The sequence below is a fragment of the Camelus bactrianus genome, chromosome 1 (genome assembly GCF_048773025.1).
Source record: "Camelus bactrianus isolate YW-2024 breed Bactrian camel chromosome 1, ASM4877302v1, whole genome shotgun sequence".
Lineage (NCBI taxonomy): Eukaryota > Metazoa > Chordata > Mammalia > Artiodactyla > Camelidae > Camelus > Camelus bactrianus.
Genome location: NC_133539.1, coordinates 70,507,392 through 70,528,929, shown reverse-complemented (window position 1 = coordinate 70,528,929; position 21,538 = coordinate 70,507,392). Strand labels below are relative to the sequence as shown.

At 37.1% G+C, this 21,538-nt stretch overlaps 1 protein-coding gene across 4 annotated transcripts in view; it reads right to left on the bottom strand.

The window, feature by feature from the left end:
* Window positions 1-21,107, bottom strand: part of C1H3orf70 (chromosome 1 C3orf70 homolog) — an 81,007-nt gene extending 59,900 nt beyond the window's left edge. For 3 of the 4 annotated variants that reach the window (XM_074366617.1, XM_074366620.1, XM_074366622.1), the window contains exon 1: window positions 20,547-21,107. In XM_074366617.1, coding sequence (XP_074222718.1) covers window positions 20,547-20,742 — 196 coding nt within the window. In that variant the 5' untranslated portion in view covers window positions 20,743-21,107. The remainder of the gene's footprint in view (window positions 1-20,546) is intronic. The other variant, XM_074366615.1, reaches the window with a different exon arrangement.
* Window positions 21,108-21,538: the final 431 nt, after the last annotated feature.

Sequence of the window (21,538 nt, the reverse complement as noted above, 5' to 3'; positions counted from 1 at the left end):
CTGAAAAGCTAGAATTCAAACTCAGGTCTGACAATAAAGACCATACTCTTCCCATATTTATTACCTTTTACAGCATCTGTGTGATCATACCCAAACATTATCTGTTTAAAAAAGAAACTGCATATACAACACTCAAAAAAAAAAAAAACTTCCTAGTACCTAAGATCATACCCAAAGACTTTTTCTAATGACTACAATGTCATAAAAGCAACAAACCTTACATACCATCATTGTTAATAACCACTAGAAAGTCCACAAGGATTGGGATTTTTGTGTTTTGTTCATTGCTGAAGCCTCAGCTTCTAGAACAGTACCTGACACCATTAGATATTGAATAACTATTTGTTGAATGAATAGCAAAAATATATGGTGGCAAATTTTTCTTTATTAAAAAGCACCATGCTTTGTGTAAGACACATTCTGTAATTGTCTTTCAAGGAAAAAAAAAATCAAGCACTGGTTCTTCCAGTAACTCAAAAAGGAAGAACAAATTTGCAGGGAGAAGTTTATGTAAACTCTATAACATCTCAACAGTTTGTATCTTGAGAAAATCAAAATTAAAAAAACTAGATTTAGGTTTGTATTAAAAACGTATGAAAAATATTGCAAATAAGTAGTGTGTATTTTTTTTCACAGACTGTACAAATATAACATTAAAGTTTAGGGAAGATCGTAAGAGATAAACAGAGGTACAGCCCATGTGTAAGATACCCCCAGAACAGACACTCCCCAGAAGGGTTCTCTTACAGCTGAAAAGGCATTAAACACCTAAGTGAAAATGTCTCTGGAGACGTAACTAACAAATGAAGGCGCTTCTAAAGGAACAGCAATGGTTGGAGGCCTTCGAACACTGAGAAGGGACTCCAAAGAAGTTTAGGGAAACTAACATCCAAGATGCCGTCTTCTAGGTTCAAAAGAATCTAAAGTCATTACTTCAGCAATCACTATATCCAAATCTGCTAGCAAACTTTTGGTGCAAATTCCTTTCAAAATAGCCCAATACAATCTGCTGTTTTTAAAAACCAAATAGTATCCCTGGTAACAAGTTACATAGAAAAGAAAAAGAGAAAGGAAGGGAAATAGAGAAAGAAAAAGAAAGGATAAAAGAAATGTTAGTGGTGATAATATTGCACTGTGTTTACAAAACAAGCAGCATGCTTAGAACTTGATGTAAGAAAGTTACTTTCACATGCTGAAGAACATGGGGCATCTTCACACATTCTTTCATGTACTCTGGCACCTTGCCAAGCACATTTCCCCTACAACATGACAAATGTTCTGATTCCTCTAGGCTTCTTGACTGTTTCAGATGCCTCCATTTCTGTTTTGTGTGTGAATATAATTAACCCACCAGTATAGAAACACTCGTGCCAAACCAAGGAATAAATTAACAAATGAAAGGATGAGTTTATAGTAACTGAAATAAAACTAAAATTTTTAGATACCATAATACATTTGAAGAAGCTTAAATTAATAAAAAGAATAAATGACTTAGAAATGGAAACAAATTAGACCACATTCTATCTAGTAAGCACTATAATCAGTGATTTTGAGAGCTTTCCATCTCTTCTGAAAATGAATGACTATATCTGATTAACTTTGTGAAGGGCACTAAGTCTAGAAAACAAATTCCTTTGTTTTATGATGAAGATTTCTCCGGCTTTCCATTTCATGTAAAACAGAGATGCCTCCCTGAAATGGAAAAGAGGTCACCCTCACTATGAATTTCTCAGGCACTTCCATCAAACCCTACCTTGCAGCATATTTTGAAAAACTCTGAAACAGACAATCTGTAGGTACTTTCTAAGTTCTATGAATGTATGGTATTTAATCAAGTAATTAAAAGTACTGTTATATGAGTTAAATAATTTAACAACTACTCACTAAGGGTCCCCTATATTGATTATATTTTTATTCAGTTACCTATTTTTCTTTAAGATAAAGTGTCTAAGTATATAAGCTTGGCTTTTAAATTATTACATTTTTCAGAGATGCAATGATTGATTACGATTAGTGAGTAAAATATCATTTTTACACCCTTTTCAAAACAAAAGGGCTATCAACATGTTAGCCATACAGGGAGGCTCATGAATCCGTAATTCTGTGTCAAAGTAAATCCAAAGTTAATACAGAAATTAATTACACTGATCATAACTTTAAAGTAAAATATAAGTATCCCAGCTTTAGCCATAATTTCACATGCACAATTTGAAACATATATCAATTCTAAATCACAGCTTCTTAAGCTGCTAAAAATTGTTAATAAAAGTCTTTGTTACTTAAATGAGGTTTGACATTGCTAAATAATAAAATAAAAAAAAACATTACAGGTAGATTCACTGTCAGTTAACATTAAACTATACAAAATTACAATAAAGGCCTGAGCTCCTTAACCTAATATTTAGTATTACCTAAAAGCAAGCAAACTAAGACAAACTTCATTTTTGGTAACAGTTCCAATATACTCAGTAGTTCTTGAACAAAAAAGCCATTACAAATAACAGCAGAGAGTATCCCCAGATTATTGTTTAAAAAAAAATCCAGAAATTATGTAAAAATAATTACTCTAGTACTGGGATAGAAGAGAAATGATCTATAATTTGTATTGATCTTTCTCAGATTGAAAACTGAGAGATCATAATTCTGTAACAATTTGATTCCAATCCACGTAAAATGTTCAATTTTTTAAAAAGCTTAGTTTATCAAATTGTATATTTCCTGAATTTAATCATGAGGAAATGTCAGACAAGCCCAAACTGAAGGACATCCTACAAAATAACTGGCCAGTACTCTTTAAAAGCAGCAAGATCAGGAAAAAAGAAAGACTAAGGAACTGATTTTAAAAGACCAAGGAGACACAACAACTAAATGCAACATGGCATCCTAAATTTCATCCTGGACAGAAGAAGAATATCAGTGGGACAACCGGGGAAATCTGAACAGCCTATGGAAATTAGACCAGAGGTCAGCAAACTTTTCTGTGTAAAGGGCTAGACAGCAAATATTTTGGGATTTGTGGGCCATAAAAGGTCTCTGTTGCATATTCTTCTTTACCTTTTTTTTAAATAACTCTTTAAAAATGTACAATCCACCTTAATTTAAAGGGCTCCAAAAACATGAAGTAAACCTGGCTTTGATAACCATACCATAAAAATGTAAGATCAATATTAATATTTAGTATTTAGGGAAATCTGGGTAAAGAGGCTACATAAACTTATACTGTCTTATAATTTTTTCTTCAGTTTAAAATAGAGTTAAATAAAAGTTAATAAAATATATGAAATACAAATCCTAATTAGATCACTTCCATGTCCAGACAGCTAATAAATGACAACAACAAAGACTGACACTGGCCTTTCCTGACCTCCCTTGAAACACCAAACTTCCTTCCTCCCTAGGGCTCTTCATGCATCCTCCCCTCTGTAGGGACAGCCATCTTTCCCTTCCAGGCCCCCAGAGTCCCTCACATCATTAGTTCCTACCTATATCTCAGCTCCCAACTCAAGCAATACTTCTTCAAACAAGCTCTCCCCCTTGTCACCCTACCCAATGCCTCAATATCATACTCTAAGCAGTCTGTATCTTTTCTTCTTAATAGAAATGGCAGTTGTAATTAAATATTCAGTTGTATAATAAATTGTTTGATGTCTGCCCACCTACTAGAATGCAGGCACCAAGAGGGTTGGCATCATGGCTATCATATTCAATGCTATATTCCCAGCACTTGGTGTAGGGCTTTGCACAGAGTGGGTGCTAAATAAAACATCAGATAGACAGATAGATAGAAGGAATAAACCTCTTCAGTGCAGCTCTGGTAGGGAGAGCTAGGACAAAGAGGCAGATATCCGAGGTGGACTAAGAAGTGAGATTTCTCAATATAAGGAATAATTTACTAGTACTTATACTGTCCAAACATGGAATCAGCAGCTTTCTAAGGCTCGACAGAGGCTGATGACCATCTTGGGGAAAGGTTGTAGAAAATATTCAAAGTAACAAGAAAAATCAAATGGTTTTTAGGTTTCTTCAATTTTACATACTCCTGTTAATGTTACTCACAAGTAATTAGGATCCTCACATGTTACACTAAATAATAAGTTAATAGAATCATGGCTGTAAATCTAAAAATATTTTATAAAAATAGCCACCATAAAATGAAGGTAGAGCAACATGACTAGCAAGACATTGTGCCATTCAGATGATAAATGCTGGAAAGGGTGTGGAGAAAAGGGAACCTTCCTACATTGTTGGTGGGGATGTAGTCTGGTACAGCCATTATGGAAAATAGTACGGTGATTCCTCAAAAAAGCTAAAAACAGACTTACCATATGATCCAGCAATCCCATTCATGGGCATATATCTGGAGGAAACTTTAATTTGAAAAGATACATGCACCCCAATGTTCACAGCAACACTGTTTACAATAGCCAAGACATGGAAACAACCTAAATATCCATCAACAGACGACTGGATAAAGAAGTTCTGGTATCTTTAGAAAATGGAATACTACTCAGCCATAAAAAAGAATAAAATAATGCCATTTGCTGCAACATGGATGGACCTGGAGATCATCACTCTAAGTGAAGTAAGCTGGAAAGAGAAAGAAAAATACCACATGGTATCACTCATATGTGGAGTCCAAATTAAAAAAAAAAAAAGACACAAATGAACTTACTTACAAAACAGAAATATAGTCACAGACATAGAAAACTTATGGTTACCAAGGGTGAAAGGGGTAGGAAGGGATAAATTGGGAGTTCAAGATCTGCAGATACTAACTACTATACATAAAATAGATAAAAAAACAAGTTTCTACTATATAGCACAGGGAACTATATTCAACATCTTGTAGTAACCTACAATGAAAAAGAGTATGAAAAAAATATGCATATATATGTATGACTGAAACATTATGCTGTACCCCAGAAATTGACATAACATTGTAAACTATGTGTCAATTAAAAAAAAAAAAAGAGTAAAGAAAAAAAAGAAATAATGGCTGAAAATTTCCCGAATTTAGCTAGAGATACAACCTACAGATTTAAGAAGTTGAGCAAATCTCAAACAAGGTAAATCCAAAGAAATCCAGGCCAGCACATTATATTCAAACTTCTAAAAACTAAACAAAAAGAAAAAAATCTTGGAAGCAGCCAGAGAAAAACAACTCCTCATTTATAAGGGAAAAACAATTCAAATAGCAGTGAATTTCTCATCAGAAATCATGGAAGCCAGAAGGAAGTAGTACAATTTTTCAAGTGCTGAAAGGAGAAAACATCAATCTAGAATCCTATATCCAGTAAACACACCCTTCAGGAATAAAGGAGAAATCAAGACATTCCGAGATGAAGGAAAGCTAAAAGAACTTGTCACCAGCAAACCTACTTTAAACAAATGGCTAAAGGACGTTCTCTAAACACAAAGGGAACAATAAAAGAAGGAATTTCTGGAAGTTAGAAAAAAGAACACAATAAGCAAAAATGTAGATAAACATGTTCCTTTTCCTCGAGTGTTCTAAATTATAGTTGACAGTTAAAACAGAAATTGTAACCCTGTCTGATACAGCTCTAAATACAAGGGGAGAAAATACTTAAGCTGGTTATATTATAAATGGGTGGAGGGCAGAGTGATATAAAGGTAAGTAAGGTTTCTATACTTTACTCAAAATGATCAAAGTACACGAACAGACCATGATAAGCTACATATATGTACATATGTACACACACACACTCACAGCAATCTCTAAAAAGCTTTAAAGAGAAAACTCAAAAGTATTACAGGTAATCACAATGGGATTCTACAAAATGCCCAAGTAACTCACAGAAAGGCAGAGAAAAGAAAGTGAAGGAACAAAAAACAGGGAGAAAAAGCAGAAAATTAAAAATAAATGGTAGACTTAATCCCTAACTTATCAATAATTACTGTAAGTGTAAATGGTCTAGTTAAAAGACAGAGACTGGCACAGTGGCTTAAAAAACAAGTTATGCTGTATATAAGAAATTCATTTCAAATTTAACATTATAGGCAGGTTGAAAATAAGAGGAGGGGAAAGACATGTCATGAAAACATTAATTAAAGGAAAAACAGGTATAGCTATATTAACATCACAAAAAGTAGACTTCAGAGTAAAGAAAATTACCCAGCTATAAAGGGATATTAGATGATGATAAAATGGTTAATCTAACAAGAAGACACAGCAATTCTAAATGTGTATGCACCAAACAACAGAGTTGCAAATATATGCGAAGCAAAAACCGACAGACTTGAAAGGAGAAAAAGACAAATCCACAATTAATTGGGAGATATCAACACTCCTCTTTCAACAACTGAAAGAACATACAAGATAGAAAACAAGCAAGGATGTAGAACTCAACAACAGAGCAACCAGCAGGATCTAACAGACATTTACAGAACATTTCACCCAACAACAGCAGAAGAGCCATTCTTGTTAAGTGTCCATGACACTTGGACCATATCCTGGGCCATAAAACAAATCTCAAAAGATTTCAAAGAATTAAAGTCATGCAAAGTGTGTTCTGTGATCAAACTAGAAACCAATTAACAAAAATATAACAAGAAAATCTTCAAACACTTGGAAACCAAACAACACTTCTAAATAATCCATAAATCTATAAGACGTATCAAGAGAAATGAAAACATACAGTGAACTTGAAAATGAAAATAAAACACTTAAATTGTGGTGCACAGTTAAAGCAATGCTGAGATGGATTTTTATAGCAATAACTGCATACACTAGAAAAAAGGAAAAGACTCAAAGTATAATGCAAGTACCCTTAAGCTTTATTTAAGGAAAAAAAAAAAAAAAAGGACAGCATAAAATCAGCCCAAAGCAAGCAGAACAGAAAGAAAGATATGATAAACATGAGAGCAGAAATCAATGGTATTGAAAACAGGAAACTAATAGAGAAAATAAATGAAACAAAGCTTTTCTTTGAAAAGGTCAATAAAATTAACAGAACTCTAGCAAGACCAACAAAAAAATAAAGAGAAAAAACACAAACTAGAAGTGCCAGGAATGAAGCAGGGGATACTATGAAAGACCACACAGATATCAAGAGCATAATCAGGGAACACTACAAACAACTCTACACACATAAATTTGACAAGGCAGAATGAAATGGACCAATTCCTCAAAAATTACAAACTATCACAACTCACCCACTGGTAACAATTTGAATGTCCTCTTAATAAGGAAACTGAATTAGTAATTTAAAAAATCTCCAGGCCCAAATGATTTCCCTGGAGAATTCCACCATGTGTTTAAACAAAAAATAGCATCAATTCTAAACAATCTCTCCAGAAAAAAAAGCCTAGAAGAAAAAAAAAAGCCGAGTTTATTGTATAAAACTAGTATTACCCTGGTATCAAAGCCAAAACAAAGACAGTACAAAAAAGAAAACTATAGATCAACACTCCTCATAAATATAGACATAAAGATCCTTGACAAACTATTAACAAGTAGAAATCAGCAACATACAAAAAGAATCATACACCATAACCAAGTGAGGTTTATCCAGGGGGTAGAAAGCTGATTTAGTATTTGAAAATACAATTCACAATATTAACAAGCCAATGAGGAAAAACTCATATGATTATATCAATTCATGCACTTGACAAAATTTAATACTCATTCATAATAAAAACTTTCAGAAAATAGAAATAAAAGAGAATTTCCTCAACTTACTAAAAAGCATCTACAAAAACCCTACTAACTAACATTATACTTAAAGATGAAAGATCTAGTGCTTTCCTCCTATGGAGGAGGGAACAAGCACAGATTACTGCTCTCATCACTCTTATTCAACACAACTGAGGAAGTTCAAGCCAGTACAATGAAGCACGAAAAGGGGGGAGAAAGCCATATGGATTAGAAACAAAAAAAAAATAAAACTTTCTCAACCTCCACATGAAATGATTATCTATGTAGAAAATCCCAAGGAAAGTTATTTTTTTTTAAACTCTTGAAATAAGTGAGTTCATCTAAGTAAGGTCACAGAATGCAAGATAAACACATGAAAATCAATTATATTTCTCTATGCTAACAATGAACACAGGACACCAAGATTAAAAATTCAATCCATTTGCAATTTAAAAAATGTAAATACTTACGTGTAACTCAAACAAAACATGTAAGGAATTATATGCTAAAAACTACACAATGTTGACGAAAGAAATCAAAGATCTAAAGAAATAGAGAGAGATGCCATGTTCATGGAACAGAAGATTCAACACAGTAAAGATTCTAACTCTCCCAAAATTGATTTACAACTCTACCACAATTCCTATCAAAATCCCACCGAGATTTTTGTAGATGTAGACAAGATTATTCTACAATTCATATGGAAAGGCCAAGGAACTAGAATAGCTAAAACAATTTTTAAAAGAAGAGTAAAGCGGGAAGAATCAGTTTATCTAATTTAAAGACACATTATTTGGCATAACAATCAACACTGTGGACTAGCAGAGGAACCAACACATAGATCAATGGAACAGAATGGAGAGTCTGGAAACAGACCAACACAATACGGGTTTTGACAAAATTGCAAAAAGCAGTTCAACAGAAGAAAGATAGCTTTTCAACAAATTCTGCTGAAGCAACTTGAACATCTATAGGCAAAAAAAATCAATAAACCTTGATCTAAAATAGACACCTTATACAAAACCTCAAAATAGATCACAGACTTTTATTTAAAACTTAAAACTACAACACTCTTAAGAAAAATATACAGGAAAATCTTCTGGATCTCAAATTAGGCAACGAGTTCTTAAAGGAATCAAAAAGATCATCCATAAGAGGAAAATTCCTAAGTTTAACTTCATCAAAATTTTAAAATTCTGATCTGCAAACTTTCACTGCAGCATTATTTACAATAATAGCCAAGACACTGAAAAAACGTAAGTGCCCACCAACACATGAATGAATAATATAGTAAATATATATTCAGCCATTAAAAAGAATGAAATCTTGCCATTTGAGACAACATGAATGGACCTTGAGGGTGTTATACTAAGTGAAATAAGTCAGACAGAAAAAGACAAATACCATATATTCCCACTTGTATGTGAAATCAAAACAAACAAAAACTGAACTCAAAGGTACAGGGAACAGATTGGTGGCTGCAAGAGGCAGAGGATGAGGGAATGGGCAAAATGGGTAAAGGTGGTCAAAAGGGCCAAATTTCCAGTTATAAGATAAATAAGTCAAGGGGATATAATGAGAGTAAAGTTAATAATACTTATTATATACTTGAAAGCTGTAATGAGAGTAGATCTTAAAAGTTCTTATCACAAGAAAAAGAACTGGAACTATGTTTGGTGATAGATGTTAACTAGACTTACTGCAATGATCATTTCACAGTATATACAAATATTTAATCACTATGTTGTACAGCTGAAATGAATATGTCAATTACACCTCAAAAAAAATTAGTAAAGTAATAAAAACTTTGTAGTACATCCAGCAACGGACTGTTACTCAGCACTAAAAGGAAATGAGCTATCAAGCCATGAAAAGACATGGAGAAACCTGAAACACATATTACTGAGTGAAAGAAGGCAGTCTGAAAAGGCTACATACTGCATGATTCCAAAGGCTACATACTACATTCTGGAAAAGATAAAACTATGGAGACAATAAAAAGATCAGTGGTTTCCCAAGGGATGGGTCAGATGAACAAGAAGAGCACAGAGGATTATTAGGGCAGTGAGAAAACTTGGTATGAAATTATAATGATGCACATATGTCATTACACATTTGTCCACATCCACAGAATGTACAACACTAAAAATGAACCCCTAAGGTAAACTATGAATTTTAGATGATTATGCTGTGTCAATGCAGGTTCATCCTGGGTAGAAAAATGTACAGTTCTGATAAATGATGTTGATAATGGCAGAGGATATGTACATATGGGGGCAAAATACATGGGCAATCTCTGTATCTCCCTCTCGATTTTGCTGTAAACCTAAAATGACTCTGAGAAAATAAAGTCTTAGAAAAAAGGGATAAAAGACATTTCATCAAAGGGGATATACAAATGGCAAATAAGCACACAAATGTCAGACATTAGGTAAATGCAAATTAAAATCAAAATAAATTATCAGTATACATCTATCAGAATGACTAAAATTAAAATAACAACACCCCAGTAATGACAGGAATGTGGCGAAGAAACAGAATCACTCATACATTGCTGGCAGGAATGTAAAATGGTACAGTAACCACGGAAGAGAGTTTGGCAGTTTCTTTTAAAAACTAACTGTGCGACTAACACATGACGCAGCAACTGCACTTCTGGGCATTTATCCCAAAGAAATGTAGGCTTTTGTTCACACAGAAAACCATACACAAACGTTTACAGCAGGCTTATTTATAATAACTAAAAACTGGAAACAACCCAGATGTCCTTCAATGGGCGAACAGATCAACTGTGTCACGTGTATACCATGGAACACTACTCAGCAATAAAAAGGAATGAGCTATTGATACACACAACAACCTGGATTAATCTCCAGAGAGTTACGCTGAGTGAAAAAAGCCAATCCCCAAAGGTTACATATTGTATGATCCATTTACATAACATCTAGAAACGAGAAAATCACAGAAATAGAGTACAGATTAGTGATTGCCAGGGATTAATGAGGGGTTGGGGCCAGAGGGAAAGTGAGTGTAGCTATAAAAGGGCAACATGAGGTATCCTTGCAATGATGCAAATGTTCCTGAATTTCTCTGTATCAGTGTCAGTTCCCTGGCTGTGATATCATACTACAGTTCTGCATGATGCTACCACTGGGAAACTGGGCGCAGAACACGTGAGATCTCTGCATTATCTCTCACAACTGCATGTGAATCTACAAATTATCTCAATATAAAAAGTTTAATTTAAAAAGGGTGAAAAAATATACCAGAAATTGATTCGAATCAGAAATAAATGAACCTAACTGACAACATACCCACACAGAAAAAAAAAGTAATGCAAGAAGCCAGGATATATTCTAAAAATCAAAACAAGTAAAGAATCCTGAACTTCAGCCATCAATTTCTTCTTGTTAGTGGTACTAATATAATAATTGCTAAACTATCCTGTGTGTAGCTGAGGATAGAAGAAATGAGTAAATATTATGATATACTGGAAACCAGGGCTTTGACTCACAGAGAAGGGAGGTACAAATATGGAATGGGGAAAGGTGAACGACACGCGGACGGACACGGATGGACAGATGGAGACACACACACACATACACATACAACCTAGATCTGTCCACTGAAAGTAACATGCAGTAACATCCCAGTAAAAATAAGCACACTAAAAGCCCAGATAATGGTTTCCATATCATTCTTCACTAAAAGGAACCTAGGCTACTTGGGAAAATAACTGATTCCTGTTCTGGGGTGAGGAAATTACTAGGTAAGCCTAGAACAGCCTGTTGTTCAGAAAAGCAGTGCAGTGCTCAAAAAATGGTAGTGACATAACAAAAGGTCACAGGAGCCAGTTTGAAGGGGCTCTCGTTGGCCAAATTAAAGATAATTTGGGCATCCAAAAAATGATACTTGATTTTAACAAATTAAAAAGAATCAAGTTGTCTGGTAACACCTAAAAAATAAGGATATAGACAAGACAAACCCATCTTTAATAAGAATGCCACCAAATGGTTGGAATGGCAGAAAATCACCATTTTGCAACTACCAATGAATAAGTGATTCACACAAGAAACTTCAGTAAATACTAAAATCATTGGGTAAAAGTTTGCTGGGGAATAGGATGTTCACTCAGTGTCATAATATCACTCCACAGATTATTCTTAAAAAGTGATAAAAATAATTTTAAAAGATAAATAACAAAGGGGAAACAATATTTTTATAATGGACAGACTTGGCAGGTATCACCTGAGCACTAGCACCAGTGGAACAAACTGACCTATCTCCTCATCACGAGGCTATAAGTAGGATATAATATCACCTAGGTAATAACTAGACAAAAATATTTAACCTAAATCTAATTAGGCAAATTCAAAATATGGGGGATGCCAGAGGCAGTTAAGCCGGACTCTTGAAAAATTTCAGTATCATCTAAAAAAAGTGTGATTATTCTAGAATGATTAAAGGAGACTAAACTGATACAATAATGAAATGTGATGTATGAATCTTTTTTCCTACTCATTTATTTCACTTGTTAAACCACTTCACTGAGGTATGATCAACAAAGAAAAAAGCTGTACAGATTTAATGTATTAAATGTGGTAAGTTTGGAGATATGTATACACCCGTGAAACTATCACCACCATCTGTGACATTAAAATATCCATGTGATGTGTGAATCTTGATTGGATCCTGAATTGAAAAAAAAGTCAACTCAAAAAGTCTTTTGACAATCAAGGAAACTGTACATTATATGGCACTGCTGAATAAGTGCTATTATCTTAGGCGTGATTAGTATTACGGTTATATAGGAAAATGTCCTCATTCTCGAGAGGTATGCTGAAATATTTGGGTGAAATGTCATCATGCATTTTTAAATGGTTTAGAAAAAAAGTACATGTGTGTGTGTGTGTGTGTGTGTGTGTAGACAGAAAGATAAAGCAAATGAGCCTAACAGAATATTCCACAATTATACCAAATTATTACACTCTTAGTGTTTTTATTCCACTAAAGGTCTGTTAAAATGAGATACAGAGGAAGAAACACATTCTATATTACACCAAGAATCTAGTTTTAAATGGACAAATAAGCAGCAGGGAGGGAAAAGACTCTGTCCTGAACAGACTGCTTCAGGGCATTGTGCAGGCACAGCCGGAGGGATCTATTATACATTGTTGGTGCTCTAGATATTGCACATTCTGGGCAGCGGGCTTATAGAATATTGATAAATATCTGGATATTCAATAACAAACTAACAATAAGAACAGGAGAAACACAAACCAAAAATCCTGTGAAGTTGAGAAAAGTAATTTGCAAAAACTACAATTCAGTCTACTTTGTCTGCCATTCCAGCAGCCAGGACTTCCCTACTAACTAGCACTGTTTCCATTTTTCTAAGCAAAATCAGTATTCCAAATGATATCTAAATATCACTACAGAATCATGACAAGACTTTTGGATAATTAAAGCTAAATATGTGCACTTTCACATTAACAATTTTATAATAGCCTGATCCTCTGAAATCCATGTTTGACATAATATGACAGTTATCTATTAATTGGTATATCTGATTAACCAGAACTATCCATTGCTTAATAATAGTGGAAAATAGGATGCAGTAGGGGAGTGGGAAGAATACAAGATTCCATGACAAAAAGTAGATAATCATCACAAAGTTATTATTATAAAACAGACCCTTCGACAATGAGGGCAACTGAAAAACTCAACAATTTCTAAATGTCATGATACTAAAAATGAGTATCTTTATCATCTTCGTTGTATTTAATTGAACAAATGAGTATGGTTACAAAGTGAATTCCAGAATAATCAGGACATTCGCAGAAGGGGAAACAGTTGGAGTTGGGGATTGTGACAATCATCACACTATGGGGCCAGTTAAAAATGATGAAACTGAAAGACAGAAATTAAGTAACTTCCCCAAAACCACATTAGTAGTGGGCAGAGCCAGGATTCAAACACGAAGTCCAATTCCAGAGCCTGCCCTCAGGGATGACGACACTACCCAGTACTTCCACTGTTTGTTCTGAGGAGGGCTTGATGCTGAACACCTGCAATAAGTACTTTGCTTATGTCATTTAATCTTCCCAACAATCCTGTGAAGTAGGATTTTTATTCCTATTTTTCAGAAGAGAACACTGAAGCTGAGAGAGCCTGAGTAACCTGTCCAAAGTCACACGGCCAGTGAACAGAAGAACCAGGACTCAGCCCAGGTGGGTCTGACTCCACAGCCCTTGTCCTTCCTACAACTACACTCTGCCTTCCACATTGGATGTACAAACCAATCCTTATTTTTCAAGAAAACACATTTTCTACTAGACAACTTTTAGTTGTTAAACATATGTTCCTGTATTTGTTTGTAATTAATAGCTCTTAACTTCTCTGAAAATATTCTCTCTTGTAAATTAATGAGATTCCACAATGTGTGAGAACAAACTTAAATAAAGTGAGGGTGTTGTAATGTGGGAAATTATCATAGCAAGGCCCTCAAAAGCTGTTTGGTTCAAAACCCTAAGTTCAACAGGCTCAGAAGCCAGTAATAAATAATGCTATGTAAACTAACTGAAAGAGGGAATGCATCAGTTAGGGATCAGGTGAGGATACAACATGACTGAAGCTGTGTATTATACAAAGATGTTATTAAATGTTTTTTAAAAGCATAGTTTTACAGAGTTTGCAACCACTCAAAAAAATTCATATTGTATATAACTGCCCTTTCCTTAAAATCTGAAAGCATTCCCATTTTACTTATTTATTTAAATCCTCCTTGTTCCAAAAAGAATTTAAAATAACTAAAATCATCTTCACTGTACCCTGAGCGGAACCAAGAAACCCAGAGCCCTGGTTGCCAGCCAAGTTGGTGAGATTCTGATGAATATGGATCACACGTGGCCAGGGCTACTAAGCGTGACCTCCGGCAAGTTTCCTAACATGAAAAATGAGGGTAATAGTAGTACCTACCTCACAAGGTTGTGGTGAGGTGTGAATGACCTAACATATGCAGAAAGACTACAACCGTGCCTGCATATAAGCAACAGGTGTGTTATCTGTTACCCTGAAGTTGATGTGTGTCCATGATTGAAGCACCACTTGGATGGAAAACACCTATCAGCTTTCTCTACCTCTGGAAAAGCTGTGAGGAAACTCACTCAGAACTTGATTTCACCTTTGCACTCTTAACACCTGTATCCTCTTCCTTCAACGACCAGACGCGGTAAGAACCCTCATGCTTCAAAAAAGCTTCAGCTGACTCCTCCATCTAACCAAACTACGACTGCTGTTTTTGCTAGTTTTCACTGTCATATATCTTAAATGTATTTTCTATGGCTACTGCTATTGATATGACTGAGGTGTCCCTTAGGAAAACCAGCTGGCATTACCCTGGGGGAAGTCAGAACTTGATTTTCGGGGTTATGTAGAAGCAGGAAAATAGAACAAATAGAATAATGCAAAAACCACAATGCAAATACACTAACTAGTATAGGTCTTGACAGTTATATCCTCTAATCAACTCCTTTCCCTATAGGAAATCTATAAATAGGAAGCCAAATCATAACCAAACATTTGCTGGGATAGTCCAGTCACAGGGATCAGACGTTTAAGCCTCTAGGCAATATACCACCTTCTCTCAACAGTCCTGAAAAAAACACGTCCATATTCTGCCTTTCCAACTCCCGTTTTTCTCTAACTCCATGCCACCCATCCACCTTCTGCTGTAACAGTCTTTCCTTAGATATGTTAGTATTATCTATTAGATTACATCAAGTCCCACTCTTCCTGCTTTTAACCTGAAAGAGACATCTTTTAAGATGTCTTCTGCAGAAAACTGAACTATTACATGATTTTATTAAGCCAATAAAGCTGAGTTCTGTTGGTGTTACCTACATCATACAATGCACACTCTCCACCCCCAACCACCTCTGACATTTCTAATCACTTTCTCTTTGATAACTCTTAACTTGGAATACATCCCGCGACCTCTTTACAGTCCCCATTCTTCTGCATTTCACTAGGGCAATTGATAACAATTGGCTACCTATTTCTTAAAAATTTTCCCCATCACTGGCTTTACCAGGTCCAAAAAAAACAAAACTCTTGATTTTTGCTCATTAACTTTAAATAGCTCTATAGTACCTATGGTGGTTAAGAGTCCAGGTCCTAGAATCAGGACAGACCTGGATCCAAATCCAGGCTCTACTCATTACTAATCATGTGCCCACGGAAAAGTTACTCAACTTCTTTAAGACTTTTTCCTGACTACAGAATGGACATAATGATGTAATTGGCTACTAAGTGCATAGCATAATAAGCTTACTCTGGCACAAAGTAATCACTCAATAAATATTGACTATTATCTCTGTGTCCTAATTCTCAGCTCCTGGCATTCTATTCTTCTCTTTCTACCTTGAAGAATTCATTGTCTCAAATAGCTTTGACTAATGCTGCAATTAAGTATATTCCTGAAGTCACTGCAGGACTAAATCTTTCACCCTCTTCTTCAGTAATAAAGAAAATCACTATTGCTAGATTTCACCAATATCTAAGAAACAACCTGCTAAATACTGATTTCATCTTCATACTTTCTTAAAACACTCATTTCCCTTGGCCTCTGCAATACCATACTTTCCAGATTTTTCTTCTCTGTACATTTCTTCTTAGACTCTACCGCCAGCTCATCCTCCTGTAACCAGACTGTAAATGTTAGCATTCTAAAGGGAAAGCCTAATGGTCTTCTCCATTTCTCACACTATAGTTTCTCCCTTGGCAATCTCATGCTTTATCATGGCTACAACTGCAATCTAAAAGTAAGAAATGACTTCTTTATTGTCCCTAATGTAGCCTTCTCCAAGTTCTAGATCCCCTATATCCAACTGCCTACTGACATCACCATGCAATGACAAGGCAGTTTATACTCAACAGATTCAAAACTAGATTCATGGTCTTTGTGGATTCATCATCCATGATCAACCGAACCTAGTTCTTCTCCAGTATTTTGTTGTTGTTAGTGAAAGAATGGCATCACCATCCACCCAGGCTTCATAAGGCAGAATTCTACAAGTTATCCTTTATAACCTTCCTCTTCCTCCCCTCCAAATCTAATCTATTCCAATTTCCATTATATGGATATTGCTGCATGAATTTCAACCTATTTTTTACACTAATACCAAAATAATCTCCCTTGCTGATTTCATTTCCTTATTACCCATGTTTTCACTACAATGTCAAAGTCTCTATCGACTGAAACTTCCCCACCTTTCCTGCTCATCCCTCCCTAACATCTCAACAACCAAATTGCTTGCTCCTTCTAAATATCCTATTTCAGCCACAAAAAAATCTACTTTACACTATCTGCATACAATTTATTCTTTCCCATTCCTCTTCCCTAGCCAAGCCATGTCTTTTTTACTCTCAAAAGTCCTCCTGAAATCCTTTATTCATTAATTCAACCCAATATCACTCCTTATTAGGAAAAAAAATTAAGTCACAGATTCATGGTCATAGTTTATTCAGCCCAATAATCTATCTTTGACAAAGACACCAACAGAACATATATAGTTTTCCTCCCATAGTCCTCAAAATCAGTTATTACCTAAATATACTAATTATTTCCTTTACATCAAGCACTGCATCTGCCAATATACACATATATTACATGTCTTTTATGAACAGGTATCTATTTGCAGCCTTTACTACTTTATAAGGTTATAAATTTCACAAGTTTAACATCAACCATATAAAGTTGAACTTCTTTTATTTGTTCTGAATGTCCTCTCTCAAGCATCTGAAGATAGTCCTCCTATTTTAGCATTTTGATTTGGTGAACAAGCTGATAGTTTTTTCACCCATATCATTTGTGATTTTAAAGGAATACAAAAATAAATACAGCATTAATTACGCCCTTACACTCTGCTTACGGGGCATGACCCAGCTGTATTCGTATTTGTATTCCTAATCTCCATAATAATGTCTCATAAAGAGAAGTGCTCAAAACACGTTCAACAAAATTAAAGGAATTCTACTTAGGACTGACATGTTCATGAATACTCCAGAAGTAGAATTTCTCAAATATGTTAACTCTGCCTCTGTTCAAGAAAAATGATATTTGGGCTTAAAAAAGTAAAAAGAATTGATGTGCAGTATAGGTGAGAGGCTGTAATAGAGCACCTTGCTGCTCTAAGTGAACTGAAGCGCCACTTGGATGTGGTCACTGAACCACTGCCAGCTGAGGAAGCATGGAGACCAGAGGGCTGCCAAAGACTGGAAAAAAGAAAATAAATGTAGGTCTGATTTTAAAAAAAAGAATGAAAGAAAGAACTGCCAACAACAATCCAGTATACTCAATGCCAATCCTTTTCTACATTCAGATTATTTATTTGAAAGCAGCTTCTAATCACTTAGAAAAGAAAGCAGTAAGCATTTGTGGAACCAACCTGAGTTATACCAGACTAATCTATTTTCTTTCTTTTTAAAGAGAGTATGTTTATAGATAGATCACACATCAAAAAGATGTAAAAATAGTATGTTAGCAGAATTTCAACAAAATATTCAACCAGGTTCTACTATACTTGTATGTATAAGATAAACATAAGATGGATAACAGTACAGTTAGGTGGTGAAATAAATATTTAATGACCATAACAATAAATGCTCATTAATGAATTGCTATCAACCTGCAGAGCAGTTTAGGACTCGATCTGTGGCCTTCTCCTGTTTCCAATTTTATCAATAGGGAAATAGGAAAATAGATCTAAGGGATCAATCAGTCCCCATGTCCAAATATTTAACTGTGAGATGGGCAAGCACTGTAACCTATGCCACATATGTAAAACAAACACACAAACAAAAAAGAGGCTTAATGGCTTTAGTTGACAGCACGCTTAGTTCAATCTGTCAGCAACAAGCTCAATATGATGTGGAAATCAGAAAAACTAATGTGATGCTAGCTGCAGCAGTAGTTGTATATCATCATGGGAGACAGCAGTCCTCCTTAACTCTAGACAGATCAGACAACTCAGATATTATGCACCCTCCTAGGGGTCACCAACTTCAAAGGATCAAAACCATATTGGTACGTGTTCAGAAAAGAACCAGGAGGCTTAGGAGCCTGAATACCATAAAAGGAAAGGCAGAAGGAAATACAGATTTATAAATAGAACAAAACAATGTCTTGAGAGAAAAATGATGGCTACTTTCATTCAGTCATTCAATGAACATAAATTTCAAACCTACTTCAGGCCAGACATTGTGACAGTGCCTGAGAATACAGGAAGAAGATAATCTATGCCTGTGAGAAATTCAACTGTATATGTGAAGAGTTAAAACAGCCACGATCTAAAAAAGGATTAGATCGTTCTATATGATTTCATAAGGTAGAAATAGGACCAGTGGAAAGAAGTTCTAAAGTCACTGATTTCAGCTCCATATAAGGAAGAGCATTTTAAGAGTCAAAGCTGTCTAATGAAGGAAGAAGCTGCCTGAGAAGACTGCAAAGTTCCCATCAGTAATGGTGTACTTAGAGGGGAGACTGCTGAAATAAGACAGGCACTGAACTGGATCATCGTTCCTCAACTTCTATGCTACAATTTTTTCTATACTTCCCCAGGCAATGGACTCTTACCAAATTCACCCTACTTGTGTATTTCAGTATCACAGGTTTCCCATAGTTGTTCCTTCTAACTTTGTACTCTGTCCCCTACTGAAGCAATGCCATATAATCGGGAATGGATTTGAAAGCAATACGAATAATGAGATATAGAAAGAAACTGATCCATCAGCACACAGAATGCAAAAAATCAATACTGTCCGATGCGCCTTGTATTTGTAAAGAAAATGTAAGAAGTCTCTATTCCTGAAGTCATAAATTCAATTTAAAATATCCTATTATGCTCAATTAATGTAAATAGGGATCTGTTAAGCACTGCATGTCTTGTTGGGAGCCATTTTTTGTAACCAACAAGGAAAAAATAATTTTAATTTAAGATCACTTTGAGAATTTGTGTCCTAAATAAGCACTCCAAAACCCTCTATTATAAGGTTATGTGGAAACTAACTTTAGGATATATTTCTAAAAAGAAATAATTCATCAGATAGAGGAGGCCAAATACCATGAACTAACCAAATCGTGAAATTCTAATTAAATGGCTAAAGTTATATCCATTTTTTAAAAATTACAGGCAGGATAAACATAGAGAAAAGGTCTAGACCATTTAGTTCCATAAATTGGTTTAAAATTATTTAAGCTTACCTTCGCTCATTTTATTTTGTAATTTTAAAAGTCTCATACATTGGTTCTATATGCTGCAGCTGGGTATTTAAGGAGTTCACCCTTCCAAACTGTTAAAATTAACTTCTTGGAAGGAGTCCCTCACACTTCAGCGCTTTCTCAATCTGGATACAAGAAATGGGCTACAATTCGATTTCCAAGGGCTCTTTCTTTTAAAGAGCAGCTCAGAAAGACCAAGTGAGAAAGAAAGAGGCGCAGCTTTTAACCACCAGCCCTGAAAAAAGGGCTTCCCCTCGGTTGTCGTCAACTCTGACGGCTGTCTACCATTTCCCAACACACTGCCTGGTCGTTTCGGTTGAAAAAGAAAAAAGATACATTCCAGTTTTCCTGGGACGGTAGATCCCCTTTTGTAGAAGTGGCTAAAGCTAGGCTCCCCACGGATTTCAGCTCGTTGCCAAGGCAGCGCCAGCCCGTCGTCCGGCGCGAGGGCAGTTCCCGCCGCTCGGAGCCCAGGACAGCCCCGGCCTGCGGCAGAGAATCCCCGGCCCAGCCTGGAGTCCCCCAGGCCGCAGAGTCCCGGCCTCGACCCCAGAGAGCCCCGCGGACGCCCCGGGACCGTAGCGGAAGGTAGGGAGACGCGGCTCGACTTACAGTGACACCATCCTAGGTGACAGCACCAGTGCAGCTTGAAGCACTTGCCATGGCTGTGCGTGGCACAGATGGAGAGCCCGTCGCACGGCTGGAAGTCGGGTCTCCGAGCGGCGCAACTCCGCGCCAGGGCCTGAGCCTCGTCCACTTTCTCGCTCTTCCAACCGCGCTCGGGCGCCGGCGCCGCGGCCGCACTCATTTCCTCTCCCTCCGCGGAGCCGAAACCGGGAGCTCGGGACAAGCGACGTCTGGGCGGGCAGGAAGCCGAGCTGGCTGCGGACGCGGGAGGGCGCGGCGCGGGACGGGAGTCACGCCAGCGCGTGGCGATGGCGGTGGCGGAGGCGGTGGCGGCAGGAGCGCGGCGGTTCCAAGATCGAAGAGGAGCCGCCCCGGGCGCTGCGACCGAAGGCTGCGCTTGCCACCGCCTCCCTCCCTCCCTCCGCCGCGGCGCGCGCCGCTCCCCGAGCACACGCACGCGCACACGCGCGCACCGGCCCGAGCAGACGCCACGCGTCCCTCCGCCGGCCCCGCCTCCTCACACGCGCCCGGCGGGGAAACGCGGTCGTCGGTGTCCTCCCCCTCACTCAGTCAGTCCCCGGAGACTGACCCCGATCGACGGAGGGCCCTTATGAACACACATCCGCCTCGGCGGCTCGGTTTTCACGTGCACGCCAGCTTACACGCACACTTCCCACACACAGTCCCCTCCAACACACATGTCCACACGAGAGCTGTGCACACTGAGGAAACGCCCGCCCGGACGTCCAGTGGGCTGGTCCCTATGCATCTGCGAGTGAGATTTTTCTCACATGCACAGTCTCTCCCCATACGCGGCCCACAGGGCCGCATACGCGCCCCCCAGAGTGTCTGGCCATGCAGGCCCCGGGGCGCGCAAACGTGCACACACGCGTGTTACCCCGGGGCTGCCTCCAGCTCCCAGCGCGGCCCCTGGGGCGCACATCCCGGCTCTGCTGAAGGCAGCCAGATCTGCGTGG